Source organism: Pleurodeles waltl, chromosome 5 (assembly GCF_031143425.1).
Source record: "Pleurodeles waltl isolate 20211129_DDA chromosome 5, aPleWal1.hap1.20221129, whole genome shotgun sequence".
Taxonomy (NCBI): Eukaryota; Metazoa; Chordata; class Amphibia; order Caudata; family Salamandridae; genus Pleurodeles; species Pleurodeles waltl.
In genome coordinates, this window is record NC_090444.1 from 61,811,122 (window position 1) to 61,832,419 (window position 21,298).

Consider the following 21,298-nt stretch of genomic DNA (forward strand, 5'->3'; position numbering starts at 1 on the left):
TGGGTCTTTGGTTTATTTTATTTTAGATTTGGTATTAGCAGTGGCGTAGCGTGGGGGGTGCAGGGGGGGGCCGGCCGCACCGGGCGCAACATCTTGGAAGAGACTAAATCCACGGGTTAGGGGGCGCAAATTACTTGCCTTGCCCCGGGTTAGGGGGCGCAAATTACTTGCCTTGCCCCGGGTGCTGACAACCCACGCTACGCCACTGGGTATTAGTTTTATACTTTTTTGTTAAAAGGACTTGAATTACATTTTATTCAACATTATAGCTGTTCGCTAGCCTGCCTGTTAACAAATGTTGTTATCTTAATTCAACATCCACTCTTTCCAGAGGCAATAAATATTACTTTCGGGCGAGACAAGTGCGGCCACACTGGGGGGCAGCGCTGACCTCGGGAGGGGGCGCGGTGTTTAGCAATAACATAGGAAAGTACCTGCTGCAGAGTTCCTTGTGCATCCAGCTTTCAGGCAACAATAAACATGCCGAGATAACGCTTGTAGTTAATGTTCCTGCTAGACAGAGAGATCTGGAGCTTTGTCTAGTGGCAGTTTTGACACCATAAAGTAGCGCAGAGTGTTAATGTGCCTGCTGCACAGAACAGATCTGTATTTTGTGTGGATAGCTGAGTGGATTAGTAAAGCCAGCCCTTACCAGCACTTTAAAACAAATGAAATGTACGTGAGTGAGGGGCTGCAGAGAGATGAGGGGCGCTTTTGCGGGGTGGTGATGAGAGAATCCGAGGAGGAGGTCACGGGGGAGCACCAAAAAAGATTGGTACACCAGGGGTCACCAGCGCTAAAGCCAGCTCTGATTACCTTACATCCCTACCCCACTCCAAGATAGATATGATGCCTTAGAGACTCTTTCGTCTACGGTTCTTCCCCTCAGAAATATCAGTCTCTGGCAAGGCCACTGCAAACATGTGACAATAGAGAATTAAAGCATAATGGGGTGGCGTAAATTATGTGGCTAAGGATGGGAAATTATGTATGGGACTATGCGATTATAGCCAAATTCTGCGGCTTATTCTGTCATTATATATCAGTTGTGAAACTTTAACACACTATAGGCCTGATTTAAGTCTTGGCGGAGGGGAATACTCTGTCATAAACGTGACGGATATCCTGTCCGCCGTATTACAATCCCATTATAGCCCATGGAGATCATAATGCGGCGGTCAGGATTTCTGTCACGTTTGTGACAGGAGTTCCATCCGCCGAGATCTAAAACAGAACAATAGCTATGAATGCAAAGGCGTCGCAACTCTAGAAAATAGAACTTTCGTAAGAAGAAAATCTACAAATTCGTCAGCTCCTATTCAAACCGCTATCTTCCAACGAATAATGATTTTGTCTTACACTGAAGCATATTTTATGTGCATTTCCAAAGCTTTAGACATTGAATTTTATGAATTCTCCCAGAGTGTTACCTACAGCTCTGACATATCCTCTCTCTTTTGACTTCTCTACAGGAGTGAGACCTCACCAAGGCTGGAATCCTCCAGACCAGCCAGCACTCCCATGACGGACGACAAGGCCTTGTGTCTGCAAGTGCTATGACCTGGGGGCCACCCCGGGCCCTTCCGGACCCTCCTGCAGCTACCTGTCCTAGACATAGACGGCTCCTGCTCCTGATGCCAGGGGCCTGCTGCCCCTCTACTGCCAGGTGGCCAAAGACTGCCCACCCGCACCCTCTGAGGGAGCCCAGAGTCCGGCCGACTGATGACCCCTGGGGCAGGAACGGATTTATCTCCGCAGACTCTGCCCTCTGGTTGCAAAGCCAATGATTCCTTGCTTCTCCCAGCCATTTAAGGGCAACCTTGAGACCTGGAATTCAGAAGCTGAGATGGCTCATATCCTCATATTCCTGAATCCAGCCATGTTGGTCATCTTCGGCTGTGACTTCTGCCTGGTGAAAGCAAGTAAGTGGTGCGGGCCTCGTCACTCTGCGGGTTTGTGATGATCATGTGTCAATTCATCCTATGGCATACAAGGCTGAACCTGGTCTGGGGTTGTTTGAGTTACCGTTTCGAAGGCTTGTAGTCTACCAGTTTCAACCCAGTGTATTTCAGGAGATGGTCTTCTTCAGGAGCCTTCGATATATATTACGGTAATGAGCACCTCTTGGTGTTTTGTTCTTGCATGTTCATACGAGTAGATTGTCCTGGGGCTAGGCCAAGATTGAGTTTTCTGTGGTTGGTCTCTGTCTCTAGTGGCACAATAAGCAAATTATGATGGAATGGAATGTGACCCAGAGTAATTACACTGGCTAGTGTTAAACCATTCAATTCGCTGTATTTGCTTTTCACATTTGCATTTCCTTATATGCCAGAATACAGCGATGTTGGGTCATTTGCAGCTGTGCACCCAGATGTTATCATGTGAAGATAATGGTCCCCCCCAGTAGTTTACATTCTGTGTGTTTGCGTAGTGTCAAAGTGGTGTTGTTCAGTTTTGCAGTGGTTGGCTTGAATACGACTCACCCTATACATCCAAACCACTGCCCGCTGCACCTGAGAAGCCATCTACTACCATCGAACACGTGGGCAGGAGGTAGGCAGTGGACCCTGGAGAGATTGGGAAACAAACCTGGAATAGAAGGGAGGGACACTGAGAGAATAGCACAGGAAAGGGAGGGCTGAGGTGGGCATCACATATAGCTCCCATTATAACAGTGAAGAGAAGGGGTCACAAATGTGTCCCCTGTGTGTTCCTTTCTACAGAAACATTGGCAAAGCTAATAGGTCTGGCATTTTGTTTGGGAAAGTGTTAGATTGTGTGTGTATGTGCTTGTGCCTGTGTATATGTCTGTCCTCTGAAGAACAAAGCTATAATGAGTGACCATGCTGGGCTGCAACAATGTGGGACCTGGGAGAAGGGCCCTTTACATGCAGAGAACAGCAGAAAAGGACCCAGAACATACACTTTGCATTGTACGTTGTGACCTTAAAAGGCCTAGACAGCAAGATATTGCATAGTAGATACATAATTTGTACCAGCAAAGTAATGAAGTTTGTACTGTTGATGAAATACTGTATGGAAAAAGGTGGAAATCTGTTAGTCCGAACAGTGGATGAAGTATTGTGGTAGTTCACCACCATGAAGAGGATGCTGCAGGCCGGACCAGGACCGGGCCCACCTGATGCCTCTGCATCTGGTTTCTCCTCTGCTGTAAAATCAGCACAAATGGCATCGCGCGGAGCACAAGAGGGCGCTAACTTCTTTCTGCCGCTCGAGTAGATTTTCTACTCGAGCAGCAGCTTCCTCAACACGAGCGGCAGGTTTCTCAAAGCAAACGGTAGCGACCTGCGGCCACTGCCGTGACTGCCCGCGTTCAGAAATCTTGCTTGCGCTCGCCAACTTAGCAATTTCTCTCGCTTGTGCCACGTGAGAGAAAAAAACTGCACTCCGCGTCACTTCGTGGAGTTTTTCGGAACTCCGCATAGAGGGCAGAACGCATAGTGGGGAAAACTCCTCAAACTTCGCTGCTGGAGCGGAATTCTTCGCCCACCCCCAGTCCCAAAACAGGAGAAGGATAACACAGAATCTGTGGTAAAATTGCAGATGTGCCACAAACATGGTTGTGTGGAAGAGTGCATTAAATAATTTTGCTATTGAGGAATTTTACAAGTTTGCATACATGTGCCAGGTCATACTGTGAGACTACACATGGGTGCTGTTAACATGTAGGCCATAACTAAGTAGCACAAGCATTAATCTAGTATTTAAGATCTAATGAAAACACAAAACCTGTAGGCTTGGCTGGCAGTTTATTTTGTTTTTAGTAATTGTTAATATACCAGAGATGGAGGTGTGTGCAAGCTTTATTTTATTTTATATTGTTATGTAATATGGTACAGAAATCAGGTTGCATTTATTTCATGAGGATGAGGACATTTTAAAAAGGTTCTTGTTTCTCAAAGGTGATGCAAAGTGCTGCGAACAATGATGGTTATATATAGTAGTAATAGATAATAAGGCAAATATGTATGTGTGTGCTACATTAGGAAAATGATGTATATGACACTTTGAAAGATACATATATACTTATTATGTATGAAGTAGAAGTGCGGCGGTGTTGGTTGAAATAGGATGGACATACCTCATTATACTATTTTTGTACAAAAGATTTGAGGTAGTCTGTGTTTTTTGCCATATTTAAACTGGGGAATCTTAGTGGAAAGTCTATGGTGTGTGTGTGTGTGTGTGTGGGCGTGTGTGTGCGTGCGCCTGCGAGCGTGTGTGTGCACTTGTGTGTGCAAAGTAAAATGTTGAAGGCATGGTGGTTGTAAGCAATTAGTCTTTGTCAGTTTCCGTTAAAAATAGTCTTTATGCAAATTACATTACACATCAGAATATAAGATATCCTGATGTGACATCACCTTCAATCACATCACATCATATCACGTGACAAAACTGTGCCAATGAAGCAGGAGGGACCGCCGGCCACCGCGTGTGCCTCACTCACAGCACTGCCGCGGATTCCTTGGGAGATGTTACTGCGCGTGCTGCATTAGATAGGGCCAGATGTATGACGCAGAATGGACTGCCTGTCACTGAGTGTGCGTCACTCACAGCACTGCAGCAGATTCCTTGGGAGATGTTACTGTGCGTGTTACGTTAGATATGGCTAGATGTATGACAAAGGAGGGACCGCCTGCCACTGAGTGTGCCTCACAGCACTGCCGCGGATTCCTTGGGAGATGTTACTGCGCGTGCTGCATTAGATAGGGCCAGATGTATGACGCAGAATGGACTGCCTGTCACTGAGTGTGCGTCACTCACAGCACTGCAGCAGATTCCTTGGGAGATGTTACTGTGCGTGTTACGTTAGATATGGCCAGATGTATGACAAAGGAGGGACCGCCTGCCACTGAGTGTGCCTCACTCACAGCACTGCCGCGGATTCCTTGGGAGATGTTACTGCGTGTGCTCAGTTAGATAGGGCCAGATGTATGACGCAGGAGGGACTGCCTGCCACTGAGTGTGCGTCACTCACAGCACTGCAGCAGATTCCTTGGGAGATGTTACTGTGCGTGTTACGTTAGATATGGCTAGATGTATGACAAAGGAGGGACCACCTGCCACTGAGTGTGCCTCACTCACAGCACTGCCGCGGATTCCTTGGGAGATGTTACTGCATGTGCTCAGTTAGATAGGGCCAGATGTATGACGCAGGAGGGACTGTCTGCCACTGAGTGTGCGTCACTCACAGCAGTGTGGCGGATTCCTTGGGAGATGTTACTGTGCGTGTTACGTTAGATATGGCCAGATGTATGACAAAGGAGGGACCGCCTGCCACTGAGTGTGCCTCACTCACAGCACTGCCGCGGATTCCTTGGGAGATGTTACTGCGCGTGCTGCATTAGATAGGGCCAGATGTATGACGCAGAATGGACTGCCTGTCACTGAGTGTGCGTCACTCACAGCACTGCAGCAGATTCCTTGGGAGATGTTACTGTGCGTGTTACGTTAGATATGGCCAGATGTATGACAAAGGAGGGACCGCCTGCCACTGAGTGTGCCTCACTCACAGCACTGCCGCGGATTCCTTGGGAGATGTTACTGCGTGTGCTCAGTTAGATAGGGCCAGATGTATGACGCAGGAGGGACTGTCTGCCACTGAGTGTGCGTCACTCACAGCAGTGCGGCGGATTCCTTGGGAGATGTTACTGTGCGTGTTACGTTAGATATGGGCAGATGTATGAAGCAGTTTTGCCTTTCGCAAACGGCCCATCAGGTAAAAGGCTTCTGGCCATGTACCATCCCTATTTGAGAGTCGATAACTTGTTACACGGCTTGTGAGTCACTATTAGGAAGGAGCGTGCCAAGGGCGTCGCTTCCTAATAGCGAGCCGCAGGACCATGTAAGAATGTTTTGCGACCGGGAATGCGGTCGCAAAGCATTATGAGTTACTATAAACTTCAAGTTGGTGGTAACGCATTCGCAGAGGGGAAGTGAGGGGGGCAAACATTTTTGAAGAGCAGGCAGTGGTCGCGCAGACCACTGCCTACTCTTAACAAACGAAAAGAAAACTTTTCAGTTTTCTTTTAGTAATGCATCCCGTTTTTCTGTAAGGAAAACGTGCTACATTACAAAAAAGACTGATTTATTTAAAAGCAATCACAGACATGGTGGTCTGCTGACCTGAGCAGGCCACCATCCCTGTGATTGTGGCTATTCCCCAATGGGTCGCAAATTGCGACCTACCTACCTCATGAATATTAATGAGGTAGGTCTCTTGCTACCCATGGTGTAATCATAAACAGTGTCAAACACACAGTGCTACATCCCAGTTTGCAATTTCCTAATAGCGAATCACAAACATTCGCTATTAGGAAACCTGAAACCACTTTTTACATACATCTGCCCCATAATTCTTACACAGTGCTGCGCGCTGCTCTAGGGACCCTGTGGGCGCTTGTCACATTAGAGGTAGTTCTTACCCAGTGCTGGGCACTGCTCTAGGGTGACTCTGGGCGCTTGTCACGTTAGAGATAGTTCTTACACAGTACTGAGCAGTGCTCCAAGGTCACTCTGTGCACTTGTCACCTTAGAGATAGTTCTTCCACAGTGTTGCGCGCCGCTCTAGGGTCACTCTGGGCGCTTTTCACGTTAGGGATACTTCTTACACAGGGCTGCACGCTGCTCCAGGGTCACTCTGGGCGCTAATCACGTTAGGGATAGCTCTTACACAGTGGTGTGTGCTGTTCTACGGTCATTCTGGGCCCTTGTCATGTTAGAGATCGTTCTTGCACAGTGTTGCACAGCACTCTAGGGACACTCTTGGCGCTTGTCACGTTAGAGATAGTTCTTCCACAGTGCAGTACGCTGCTCTAGAGTCACTCTGGGCACTTATCATGTTAGAGATCGTTCTTGCACAGTGTTGCACAGCACTCTAGGGACACTCTTGGCGCTTGTCACATTAGAGATAGTTCTTACACAGTGCAGTACGCTGCTCTAGAGTCACTCTGGGCACTTATCATGTTAGAGATCGTTCTTGCACAGTGTTGCACAGTACTCGAGGGACACTCTTGGCGCTTGTCACATTAGAGATAGTTTTTACACAGTGTTGCATGCTGCTCTTGAGTCACTCTGGACGCTTGTCATCAGTTTGGACCCAGCCATATGCAAATCAGTCTTGACCCTGTTCCCCATGGGAACAGTCCAGCCCGAACTGCTAGGCCAGGTCTTCCCTGGACTGAAAACAAGCATCCTGGGACCAGTTTCGGGGTTTCACCCCTCATCAGCCAGGCTAGCTTGAATCCAGTGGCATGGGAAGCATGGGACCCACGTCTGGGCATACCCTTCCCACTAGGGCGACAAAGCAAAAACAACAAATGATGGACGGAATGCTGAACATTGTCAAACATTCATCCCCAGTACAGTGATCTGGGCCTAAGTTTTTTGCTGCCCATGCCATTCCAGTTTGGACCCAGCTGTTGAAGTAAGCCTCAGCAAGGCCTACTAGTGCAAGGGGTTCACCCTTCTCTGCACAAAGTCCTCAGACCATATAGGAAGAAGTTGGCACAGAAACTGAAATAAAAGACAAAGTTTATTAAACCTCATGAGGTGGTACTACAGTTCAAACAGCATCCATCGGTAATGTTTGAAGTAGCACACTGAACTGAGAAAGCATGGTCCTTTTATACTCACGCAGGGGCTAAAAGGAGGTGGTACAGTTATAGAAGCAAGACTTGCATACATGTAAGGTCATGTGGAAATGCACAGGCGACAGGTAGGCGGGGCTAACAGTTTTCAAGGACAAACAGCTGCAGACCTTACTGGGCATGTGCGAAAGTGGGAGATGTTAAATATAACTTGTCACTAAGCAGATTTTCAAGAGTAGTTAACAGAAAGGTAGGACAGAGCACATGGTGAGCACATGGCAGCATGTGGCAGAGAAAATGGCTGCCATGAATACAAAATGGATTCCGCGAAATGTTCACAATAGTTACCAAATACAAGATGTCTTCTGATAATGCTTAATCTAATCGCTGCTAACTTACAACAGGCGACCCTTTCAGCAATAGCTGAAGACATTCGTCTTTCTGGGATAATCTAAATATTCATCTTGTATATTTTATGTTCATCATTTCAGCTATTTCCTTATCTAACATGTGTTGTGCTTTCATTTCTGTAATATTTATTTTGGTAGGCATACAAGCAGTAATACACATGGAGCAGAACATTGGACCACACTGAATACAGATACAGCATGTGAAAAATATTGCAATCATTACACACAGATTAGTCAGTAGTTTCCAGCCCCAGGCGGAAACAAGAGCCCAAAACCATCCAGAAAAAGTCCAAGTACCAGTCTCTGTGTGGATTTCTGCAGCGATTTTATGCAATTTAGATATTGTATCATATACTGAAAGTGAGTGATCTGGAATAAAAACACAGCAACTACTACAGATGATGCGACATGCACCACCTCGGTCAGCTAATATCACAATATCACATGGCCTTCACCTGTAGATCTGTTAGGAAGTGCTTCTCGAACCTGTTGATGAATAGAAACCAAATTGTCGGTTGACTGTGCCAAATAATCATTCATCAGGACACAAGGTACCTCATATACAGAATTTGGCTTAGGAACTCCCCAAATGTTCATTGGCCTCCCAAAAACCACTTCATAAGGACTAAGGCCGATTTGAGAGTGTGGCACTGACCTAATAGACAATAATGCCAACGGTAATGCATCCGGCCAAGTTAAGGATGTGGAAGCCTGTATCTTCGCTAACTTCAGCTTCAAAGTAGCATTATACCTTTCCACCAACCCTGCTGATTGTGGGTGGAAAACCGCATGGAACTTCTGTTTGATCCCTAATCCTTTCAGGACATACTTAATAACTGCCCCAACAAAATGAGGTCCGTTATCATTCCATAAAAGTCTGCAAACACCAAACCTAGGGAAAGATTCTTTCAAAAGCACCTTTGCTGTGGTAATGGCAGTATTATCCTTTGTGGGGTAAGCCTCTATCCATTTACTGAAGGCACATACCACCACCAAGACATACTTTAAATTGCTGCAGCGTTCAAGCTGAATATAATCCATTTGTAGAACTTCAAAAGGTGCTGTTGGTGTAGCAAACCCTCCCGCAGGAGTACGTGTCCCTTTTCCAGGATTGTATTGTAAAGAGATCAAACAAGACTGTACTACTCTCTTAGCTGTACTGGAAATTTCTGGATGCTCCCAAACTTGCGTAAGCAACTTTATTATTGTTGAAGCTCCAACATGTGCCAGCCCATGTGCCATCTGAACCATAGGTTGTACAAAAGCTATAGGCAATTTCCATTTATCCATCGGCTTATTCCGCCAACAGCCCTCATCATCCAATTCTCCTTCTTCAGACCATTGCTCACGTTCTTTCACAGAAGCAGATTTCTGTGTATCTAATACGTCTTGTCTAGCATTATGCCAACGTTCAGCTTGTGACTTCACTACATACATAGAAGTAGTACTTCGCTGCATCGCAGTCTCACATGCTACGCGGTCCGCAAGAGCATTACCTTGCCCTATCTTATCGGTCACTTTCTTGTGTGCACTACATTTCACAATAGCTATTTTCTTTGGATATTGCAATGCAGTCAAGAGGTTATGCACTAATTCTCCGTGCATTATCTGTATCCCGTGGGATGTGAGAAAGCCTCTCTCCTTCTAAAGCAAACCAAAATCAGGAGCCACTCCAAAAGCATAGCGGCTGTCTATATAAATGTTCACACATAAGTCAGTACTAAGCTCACATGCTCGTGTCAAAGCTATTAGTTCAGCTGCTTGAGCTGACTTCTGTGGTATACGAGCTGTCTCCACTACCGTGTTTATTGTGGTGATTGCATATGCAGCTGAGGTCGTACCGTCTGGCTACTTCAAACAAGACCCATCAACCCACAGTTCCCCGTCTACATCTGGAAGGGGCGTATCTTGTAAATCAATACGACCCTTTGTCTGTTCTTCGGTAAGGAATATACAATCATGTGTTTCTTGTGACTGAGGCTGAGTCACCGGATATGGCAACGAAGTGGCTGGATTTAGTGTTGCACATCTCTTCAGTGTAATGTGAGGAGCCAGCAATGTCAATTCATATCCTGTGATGCGAGCGCTAGTTAAATGTTGTGTCTTTGTTTGATCTAAAAGAGCATCAACTGCATGGGGTACTAACACCAACAGCTTATGTGACAAAACTATCCCTTCACTCTGACGTATTGACACAGCTGTTGCGGCAACTGAACGAAAACACCCAGGCAACGCTCGAGCGACAGGGTCAAGTACTGCTGAAAAATATGCACAGGGACGCTGCTTATTGCCATGTGTCTGTACTAAAACTGACAATGCACATCCATCTTTCTCATGTACGTAAAGTGCAAAAGGCTTCATGTAATCTGGAGTACCTAACACTGGTGCTGAACAAAGGGCTTGTCGTAGCTGCCGGAAAGCAGTCTCACATTCATCTGTCCATGGGAGGGGCACTGGAGTATCTTTAGTCAAAAGTGCTAGCAAAAGTTTGACAATGTGTGAAAACCCTAATATCCATTGCCTACAAAAAGAAGTAAGACCAAGGAATGCACGAACATCTTTCTGAGTAGAGGGTACTGGTGTGTCTAAAATTGCTTGAATACAATCTGATGTAAGTGCACGGCCCTACTTAGACAAAAGGTGACCTAAATAGGTTACCTTTGGTCTACAATATTGCAGTTTCTTTCGTGACACTTTATGATGGTGTGAAGCAAGAAAAGAAAGTAAGGACAAAGTGCACTTTTCACATTGCTCAGGGGTATCAGCCGCCAACAAAATATCATCGACATATTGTATGAGAGCCACACCTTCAGGCAAAACAAAAGAATCAAGTTGTCGTTTTAACGCTTGACTATAAATACTTGGACTCTCAGTATAGCCTTGAGGAACTCTGCAAAATCTATATGATCGTTTATTCAAAGTAAAACCAAACAAATATCGTCTGTCAGGATGAATAGGGATCGAAAAGAAAGCATTCTTCAAGTCTATCACAGAGAACGTAGTTGCTGTTGGGGGAACCAAAGTAAGAAGTGTTGTGATGTCAGATACCACAGGATATTGTGGTATCACAATCTTATTGACTTCTCGTAAATCAATAATGAATCAGTAAATCCTGGTATCAGTATCCTTTTTCAGAATAGGAAGAATCGGACTGTTACAAACATTATACAGAACTTCCTCAACAACTCCAACTGCAATAAGATCATGCACAATTCGTGTGAGTGCTTCTTCGCCCTCCTGTGAAATTTTGTATTGAGGCAAACGTGGCAATACAGCTACCTCATTGACACTAATATGTACCGGTGGAATAATCATTTGTCCCACATCAGTACCTGAAGTAGCCCACAAAGTACTATGGAGTGAAGCTAATGCAATATCCTCTTTAACAAGACAAACTCTTTCCATCACAGGATGATTATCATTTAAAATAACACGCACCCCTTCAGGAGAGCATCGTATTGTAGCCCTGAAATACTTGAGCATATCAAGACCCACAATATGGTCTGGTGTATTTGGAGAAAGCAAAAATGGACTTGGAGCAGTACATTTATCAACATGGAATGCAAGTGGTTGTGACAATGGGCTAGGGGAAGGTGTTCCATCGAAACCTATCGATGTAATGGTTAAGCCAGACAGGGGAGCCCTTGGAATCAATTGTTTAGACAAGGCGCTACGAGTAGCTCCTGTATCAACCAGAAACTGATCATTAGAACCCAAAACATGTGCTGTAACATAGGGACCCCTCTGATCTACTGGAACTTCAACTGATTCCTTACCCCATCCTAGGCAATCCTATGCATAAGCAGAATCTTGGAAATCAGGCTGCACATGGTTAGACATCTGGTATTGGTTCCTTCTATCAAAAGTGTTAAACCCATCCTGGCCTCGTACATTAGCATCAACCCTAGCATGATCATTCGTGCTTCTTCTAGGTCCTGAATATCCTGAGCGAATTCTCATTTGTCCCCGACCACGTGAACACTGCTGAACACGTAGTGCTGGACAATCGGCAGCCCAATGCCCAAATTTCTTACAATACGCACACTGATCAACAGACAAATTCGAACGAGTGTAAGAAGAACCATAAGATCCACGTCGACCTCTATCACTACCTCTAAAAGGCGGACCATAAGCTTGAGCCTACATAACCTTCGTCTTTAATTCTTTAATCTTTTTATCCTCGCTACCTTTTGCTTCTAATTCCTGACGTTCATAATACTGAGCCATAGTCAAAAGAGAAACCGGAGTAGAGATAGTCCATGAACTTACACTAGCTTTTAGACGACTGGCTATTCCTGGTAACAGATTTGCAACATATTTATCGACAAACAAATGTCTGCCCGTCTCATCTGACAATAACTGGCCGCTAAAATCATGAAATGCTTCTTCAAAGCGTGTAAAGAAATCAGAGACCAATTCATCTGCCTTTTGCTTACAAGACGCTAAAACAGTCCAATCTATCTTTTTAGGAGGAATAATCGTTTTTAACTTAACTAATATGGCTGCAGGAAGATCTAGAATCAACTGATATGGCTTTTTCGCAGGTTCCCTATCCCCGTCCATCTGTTCTAATTCTTTCCATGACGCCCCAAAATCTACACGATCATCAATTTTACGAACAGTTCTCCACATATCTGGCGGTAATATCAATCTGAAAAATAAATCAATGTCAGCCAAAGTCATAGTACAAGAACTAATTGCACCCTCAACTTCCTCATAAAAGGTGGCTGGATTTTTCCGCGGGTCAGGTAATGCTGTTTTAAGTGCCATTACATCTGCTCTATTCCAAGGAGTATACACCCAATTATAAATAAAATAACCCTTAGCATCAACAGAAGTTTTATCATCACTTGTACCCAATCCTTTAGGAGGGACATACAAAGGTGCAGCCTCCCGCATTGGTTTTGCGTGAACTATCATAGTCTTATCTGTTCTGAAGATGGAAGCTTGCACCCCGCCGGTCTGAGATGTCCGTGCAACTACGTCCACAGCCCTTTTCTCCTCTTGCAAACGGACTGCCACAACACATAATTTCACCAAACGCCTGATTGCATCAGCCACCTGGGAGAAAACAAAAAGACCATCACGCATTTGCTTATGATCAGCTGCTACATCATCCGGCTCTAACTCATCAGAATATTTCCGATATAGTTCAATAACTTATGAGCCAAATGCCTCAGTAAAATATAGCTGCTCCTTTTCCGTCCACCCTTTCATGTTGTCTAAAAGTTCAGAAGCAGAGACAACGCTACAAATTGTTTTACGAGCAATAGATCTAAGCTGAGACGCACGGTCAGCAGGCAACATAGAGCGACTGTCTTGCATCTTCTGTTGCTCCGAACTGGAGACCTTAGCTAACTCATGAGGGGCAGAAGGAACGACATACGGAGGTGGAGGGCGATCTAGTAACAAAAAATCATCATGTGGTTTATTAAGGCTAGGATAGAGAGGTTGCCTAACGGTGTATTGGCCAGTTACCTGTAATTTACGTTCTTTCTCTTCTAGCTCCTTTAAGTCATTTATTTCTTTCTTTCTCATTTCCAATGCTTTCACATATACATTCTTCTGCTGCTCTTTCTCAAGCAAGGCTTGCTCATGCTTCACTCGTCCACGCACTTCTTTCTCCCACATTCGTACACAGTCAAACATATCTTGCCTAGACTTTCGCTTACACATACATTGTTCCACATACTCAATCTTTCGCAAATCAAATGACCCATGCATAGGCCAACGTAACTCAGGATCCGCACGAGTGTATTTATTCCATAATGTGCTGTACATTATAGAAGAAAGACCATGTTTAACATACATATCTCTATTGGGCGTCCCCTCTGGGGGTGCCGGTTGCGATTCTTCCAGTCTCAAATTGGTACCATTACAAAAGCAACACATCCTACGAAGTGCACTAAAAACAGGCATGCCAAAAATAGTGCAGAATATGCAACATTATAATCAAAGTAGCACTTAAGGTGCCGTTCAAATCAAAATTAAATTGGAGAAAATTCTCCTCATTACCTGCCTATATAAATTGCAATTTATATATCAATTCAAAGGACACAAATTGACTAGTCACCCAAAACACGAGAGCCACAGCAAGTAGTGCTAAACTTCATTACCAAACAAAGGCATCAAAACCCACAGCAAGTGCTGTAAAACGGCTCTTACCAGTCACAGGGTGTCCAGGTTCCAACTGCCAAGTTCTAAAATCGACCAAATGGTCACTGCATGAGGAATGAACAAAAATGATCTCAGTCGAGGACCGGCACCACCTGGATGGTCAAATCAGAAAGAAGGGAAAAACGCCGTGGTTGCCAAGACTCGGGTCTCCTCAGGCATTGATCGTCCGCAGCGAGATCCCAATCCTTCGTCGCGACCAATCCGTCGGGCGTCCGAGTCACCGATGAGTCCCTGTTCGGGCGCCAATTTGTTGAAGTAAGCCTCAGCAAGGCCTACTAGTGCAAGGGGTTCACCCTTCTCTGCACAAGGTCCTCAGACCATATAGGAAGAAGTTGGCACAGAAACTGAAATAAAAGACAAAGTTTATTAAACCTCATGAGGTGGTACAGTTCAAACAGCACCCTTCGGTAATGTTTGAAGTAGCACACTGAACTGAGAGAGCATGGTTCTTTTATACCCACGCAGGGGCTAAAAGGAGGTGGTACAATTATAGAAGCAAGACTTGCATACATGTAAGGTCATGTGGAAATGCACAGTCGACAGGAAGGAGGGGCTAACAGTTTTCAAGGACTAACAGCTGCAGACCTTACTGGGCATGTGCGAAAGTGGGAGATGCTAAATATAACTTGTCACTAGGCAGATTTTCAAGAGTAGCTAACAGAAAGGTAGGACCGAGCATATGGTGAGCACATGACAGCATGTGGCAGAGAAAATGGCTGCCATGAATACAAAATGGATTCCGCGAAATGTTCACAATAGTTACCAAATACAAGATGTCTTCTGCTAATGCTTAATTTAATCACTGCTAAACTACAACACAGCCATATGCAAATCAGTCTTGACCCTGTTCCCCATGGGAACAGTCCAGCCCACTGCTAGGCCAGGTCTTCACTGGACTGGAAACAAGCATCCTGGGACCGGTTTTGGGGTTTCACCCCTCATCAGCCAGGCTAGCTTGAATCCAGTGGAATGGGAAGCACAGGACCCACGTCTGGGCATACCCTTCCCACTTAGGGCGACAAAGCAAAAACAAGAAATGATGGACGGAATGCTGAATATTGTCAAACATTCACCCCCAATACAGTGATCTGGGCCTAAATTCATCGTCTTTTTGCTGCCCATGCCATTCCAGTTTGGACCCAGCCATATGCAAATCAGTCTTGACCCTGTTCCCCATGGGAACAGTCCAGCCCGAACTGCTAGGCCAGGTCTTCCCTGGACTGGAAACAAGCATCCTGGGACCGGTTTCAGGGTATCACTCTTCATCAGCTGGGCTAGCTTGAATCCAGTGGTATAGGAAGCACAGGACCCACGTCTGGGCATACCCTTCCCACTTAGGGCGACACGTTAGAGATAGTTCTCACACGGTGCTGCGCGGCACTCTGGGGTCACTCTGGGCACTTGTCACGTTAGATATAGTTCTCACACAGTGCTGCGCTGTACTCCAGAGACACTCAGGGCGCTTGTCACGTTAGAGATAGTTCTTACAGTGTTCTACATGGAACCAGTAGAACTAGGGAGTGACAGGGAGAGCACAATACGTGTCTCTGGAGTCTTGTGTACACTGGTAGCTGTCCAATCACAATGCAGTGTGAATTCACGCCAGTGTGTGCACATATTAATCCATGCCTGGTGACGTGTGAGCGCGCTAGAACCAGTGCGGCGCTGAACACAATGTGACATGTTCTCCTGTTCTTCCCAAGGAGCCCTCCTGCCTTTGGGACACTTGTCTCTATTCCAGTTTCCTGTCCTACATTTTGTTATTCCTGCCTGAACCCCTTGGCATTAGACATGTCTCCTCCTCTCCATGTATGTTAGGATTAGTACTATGAAGCTGCCGTCCCTGTGATTGGGGCTATCCTGAGCCTTGTCTTCACTGTAATGAGCTGCAGGACATCTCTTCTCCCCAGTAATAGCCACCTCGGGGACCCACAGACTATAAGCCGCCTCATATTAAACCCATAGAGACCTCTTGTCTTCATTAGAAGGGGTGTCCGCCATTCCAATGACCCAGCCTCTTCCTTCCCGCTCGCTCACTCAGGGTGAGCAGTTATTGCTTCAGTTCTCAACAATATCCTTTCATTCCAAAGTTCCTCGATATCCTCTTGTTGTCCCTTCATTTAGACTTTTCACCCAGAATCAAAGCAAAAGCGGAGCACGTGTTTATGCAAATATTTATTAAGACTGAGTCAATGGCCATCAGAACAGAGCGCGAGGTTATGCAAATGTACATCAAGGCTGAGTCAATGGCCATCAGAGCCGGAGCTCGTGGTTCTGCAAATGTTAACAAAGAGGACCTGGATTGGTCTGCAGGGACTTCATGTACCCTCTGCAGTGTGTGCAACTCCTTCAGCGATGTTTCCTCTTCCGTCGATGTTCTTTTTCATTCCTACATTACAAAGGGTTCATGGCCTTTAAGCAGCACGTTGTGCTATTTTGTAATCAGTATGATTTTTCTTTATTGCGCACCTTCCAGGCCAGGGTTATCTGTGTGCTCACGTGGGTGCCTGATTGCTAAAAATTGGGTTTCTGGTTGTCTGGGGTATGCACCTTAGCCAGGCGGAACCCACCACTCTAGTCAGGACAAGTCAATCACACACCAAAGATAATTATTGCTCACTCACCCTCTGCTGACACTGCCACAATAAATACACCACAAAGAGACTCCACACTAGATTATATAAAAATAGGTTTCTGTATTTTCTATAAGTGCATCATTAGACCAATAAGAACATAGATCTTCAGAGCTGTGTAAGGTACCACTCCTGTGACAACACTCATCATGCTGCAAAGCAAGGTAAAAATGACAGCATCACGTCACGAAATGCAGCGGTAAAGCATGCGGTCGGTAATTGTTATGTTTCAAAAATCAATACTGACAATAGTACTTGTTATCCTGTGTAAGGTAGTAAAAGTGACATAAATACTGACACAAGTGAATACCCATGGCATGACAAAGCAGCAGTGAGACTAGTGGGTCATACACATTGTGAGAAGGAAGCAATACCAGGTAACGGTCACTTACACCAGCGGCCACGTATTGCATCAGTCACGCCGGAGGCCTCGCTCAGTCCTCCCAGCCGTTAGGGCAGAGGTCTTCAAATTGGGGTGATCCCAGGGGGGGCGCCAGACACTGGCCAAAAGAAGCATTATACAGATAACAGGCACGTGTGGGCAATCACGCATCTCTCCCCAGGGCCACCCGGCCTTCTTGGTAACGTGTGGAGCTGCCCACGAAGGTGCACAGGATGGCTGAAGGGCTCCCTGGGGCCCGTCTCACCCGCAGTATTCCTGGTGAGGGCCGCTCCCTCGTGGAGTGCGAAGACCAACAGAGAAGTCCCCGCTTTCCTAGGGGGTCCACTTGCTCCACTCCTCAGATGCGGCAGCTGGCAGCAACGGGAGAGATCCTCCCTCAGTCTTCAGACTTCCCAGCCCTGCCCTCCGCACCTCCTTGGCAGAGGGGAATGTATCCAAGGGCTTCCGACAGCCAGTCGGGAGGCAGGGCTATGTTGATGTACCTCTGGATGACACAGCTTCACACCAGGCTGTGCGTCGCTGCCCCTCGTCAGGGGGCTGTATTACAGAAGACAAGGGCTTTGCTGCCCTACACGTATTGGTGGCGTGAAATATAAATTGCTTACCACTCGCTAAAAGTATCACACAGAAAAGGGCTCCCCATGCGCTACAGCCTATATAACAATACACTCACCGTGTGCTCTGCAAAGGAACAGGTTAGAGCGCTCTGCACATGCTAGGCAGACAAGAAAGCGCTCAGAAGGCACTGGGGAGGTAAAAGTGGAGTGGGCAATACAAAGTGCTCCTCAGTGTGCTGGTTTAGCAGACAGGGGGCAGGAACAGAGTCCACCCCACGCTGTACCCCCATGGAGAACACTTGGGCACAAAGCAGGACAGGTATGCAGCAGGCCCACTGCATGACAAAGCCAATGGTTCCAGTGGCAAGTCCTCCTGGCACCGCCCCAGTGCTTTGATGGGACCTCAGTCAGGGACCAGCCGGCAACAGGGCAACAAGCAGAAAAGCAATCCAGTGAATCCTTTATGCCACTCAGCAAACAGCAGGTAGGAGGGCAACAACAGAAGAGCAGTCCAGATGAGTCCCTTGTACAGCTCAGCTGTCCTTCTGACAAAGGTTCAATTCCAGTTCCAAAAAGTGCTCTAAAATCATGGCATCAGAGCCCCTGTACTTATACTCTTTGTTCAGGAGGTGATTTCAAAGGAACTCTTTCAAGTGAAACACAACCCCCTTCCAACCCAGCCCTATCTCCAGATATCAGTACGTGGTAATTAGCCTATTGTGCGAGGGCAAGACACAGCCAATTGACATGTAAGGTGGGAAGAACCCTCTCTCTCCCCAGCCCAGGATGACTATCAGCATGCACATGCCTCCTCTGTCACACCCAGCCCCTTCTGTGTTGTGGCTGTCTGGAAAGTATGCACCAAGTGGAGCTGTCACTCTGCTCTAGACGGGGATTACAGTCAGGCTGCAAAGCACTTAGAGTAATAAGCACAAGGAAATGCCCACTTTCTAAAAATAGCATTTTTAAAATAGTCATGCAAAATCCACCTACACCAGTAAGCAGGGTTTCTCACTATGATTCCAAACATCCAAACATAGCCACGCTACTCCTCACAGATCAGAATTGACCACTTAGATATATATAAGGGAATTCCCAATGCTAACCTATGAGAGGAGCAGCAGTGAAAAACAAAAAAGGTTGTTTGTCACTACTAGGACATGTAAAACATATAAGTACATGTCCTTCCTTTTACATACACAGCACCCTGCCAATAAAGCTATCTAGGGCCTACCTTAGAGGTGACTTAGGTGTAATAAAAGGAGAGATTAGGCCTTGGCAAGTGATTAGAACTGCCAAGTTAATGTGGTAGTAAACTGTGCACGCAGATCCTGCAGTGGCAGGCCTGACACAAGTTTGAAAGGCTACCTCCGTGGGTGGCGCTATCAGCGTTGCAGGCCTACCAGTAACATTTAATTTATAGGCACTGGGTATATTGTATACCACTTTACAAGGGACATACAGGTAAATTAATTAGGCCAAACTGGTGTAAGCCAATTATACCAAGTTTTAGGAGAGAGAGCATATGCACTTTAGCACTGATTAGCAGTGATAAAGTGCCCAGAGTCCTAAAGCCAACAAAAAGAAGGTCAGAAAAATAGAAGGAGAAAGGCAAAAAAATTGGGAATAACCGTGCAGAAAGGGCCCTTTCAAACAATGATTATTTCAGTCATGTTGTGTTCTTGCACACGTCTGTCACTGAGCTGTGCTCATCACATATGCTAAGACCCTGGCTTCTGTTACCCACCCACCCGCTCAAGATGCTTTGAACCACTAATGTTCTTTTTCAAAACATTTCTGTTCCAAATGTGATGCTGCCAAATAAATCAATATATTCCCTTCCTTTAGTAAGGCTGTGATGCTGTTTTCCTGTCATCTCTCCAAGGATCTGCACACTGTGGCCTTTAGAAAGAGCTCAGTCAGTTTGGGGCACCTGAGACGCACCAGAAGTGTAGTTATTTATAACAAGAAAAAGTGGGCAAGGTGTGTGGGGGCCAGCCATCCACTGGGAGGGATGGGGGACATAAAAAGAATGAAAACTACTGCTAGGGCCTAGCCTTTCCCACAGGCTTAGAAAAAAAGCCCTGTTTTGTGCAGGGGTTTGGCTTTCAGAAAGGATTAAAAAAACAGTTAATACTGAAGGGACCTGGGCCTCCCAAAAAATTCAAAGCAAGAATCAATATAGCACATTGCGCTGAGGGGACGCGGCCTCCATCATAGGGTTAGAATAATGCCCGCCTTACCCATGGGGCTGCACTCCCCCAGAGAGGTGAAAAAGAAAACAAAAACACAAATTACTGGTCTGAGGGGGTTCACCACGGAGTCCTGAGGGGGGCGCAGTAGTTGAGCCCTGGAAAACCCGACACTAGGAAATTGAACCTTCCAAGGACCTGTTAAAAATTAGCAAAATATTCAATGAGTTGCACCGGGTTTCCATCTCGTGCTTGCCAAAAACTTTGTTATAATCTGTTATGCTTGTGATGCATTCTGTGCAGACCTCCATTGTTTCCTGCTCTGCTCAGCCAGTGTGTGATGTCATGGTTGTATGAAGCTGGCTTGGTGTGTGGTGAGCACCGACACTGTTATTACATTATACCAGGTCGAGGTATCCCCTATTAGTGAGGTGAGGTAAATTTCTAAGAAGCCAGGGCTCTCTAGCGGTAGCTGTGGATGAGCAGCCAAGACTTATCTAGGAGACCTGCAAAGATTATGCAATACCACTACAGTCACACAGCACTTACTCACATGAAAGAAAACACTGTGTTAGAAAAACAAAGGTACTTTATTTTAGTGACACAAATACTAAATTACGGGAGGTAAGTAAAACACACTATTATAAAACACTATACTACTATAAAGCACACTATTATATGTACAGTAGCAATCCGAAATTGGCATAAAAAACAATAAAAAACATACTAAGAAAGTGGAATGCGAAAATCGGGCCCCCACCCAAGGAAGGGAGAGGGTGTTGCCTCCCTCTCCCAATGGAAATCCTTTGTTCTGCCTTCCTGGGGTTAAGCTGGTCAAGCAGCAGGAGGACAGAAACCCATCTGTAGGATGGCAGCAGCGTGGGCTGCCCGGGAAAACCCTGCAAACTGGTAGGAGTAAAGCTGGGGGTCCTTGCAAAGCCGGGCCTTGAGCTGTTGCCTGAAGTCCTGTAGGGAAGGGCAGGTTCGCAGATGGAGGGGGAGTTCGTTCCAGGCTTTGGGTGTGCGGTAGGAGAAAGATCGGCCTCCGGAGTGGTTGCATTTGACGTGGGGTATATGGGCCAGGACGAGGGAGGAGGAGCGAAGTTCTCTCGTTGGTTGGTGGAAGGAGAGGCGTTTGTTGAGGTAGGCGGGGCCTAAGTTGTGAAGGGCCCTGTAGGTGTGGGTGAGGAGCTTGAAGAGGCATCTTTGATGGACGGGAGCCAGTGGGGATCCCTGGAGTGGGGGGGCTGCTGGTTCTTCCGTGGAGGATGAAGGTGAGTCTGGCAGCCACATTCTGGATGGTCTGGAGGCAATTA

At 46.2% G+C, this 21,298-nt stretch overlaps 1 protein-coding gene across 2 annotated transcripts in view; it reads left to right on the forward strand.

Annotated features, from left to right (window-relative positions):
* The window catches only part of FNDC4 (fibronectin type III domain containing 4), a 459,251-nt gene that overhangs the window by 132,802 nt on the left and 305,151 nt on the right, over nucleotides 1–21,298 (forward strand). For both annotated transcript variants that reach the window (XM_069233567.1, XM_069233568.1), the window contains exon 2: nucleotides 1,473–1,922. In XM_069233567.1, the coding sequence (XP_069089668.1) occupies nucleotides 1,784–1,922 (139 nt within the window). In that variant the 5' untranslated portion in view covers nucleotides 1,473–1,783. The remainder of the gene's footprint in view (nucleotides 1–1,472; nucleotides 1,923–21,298) is intronic.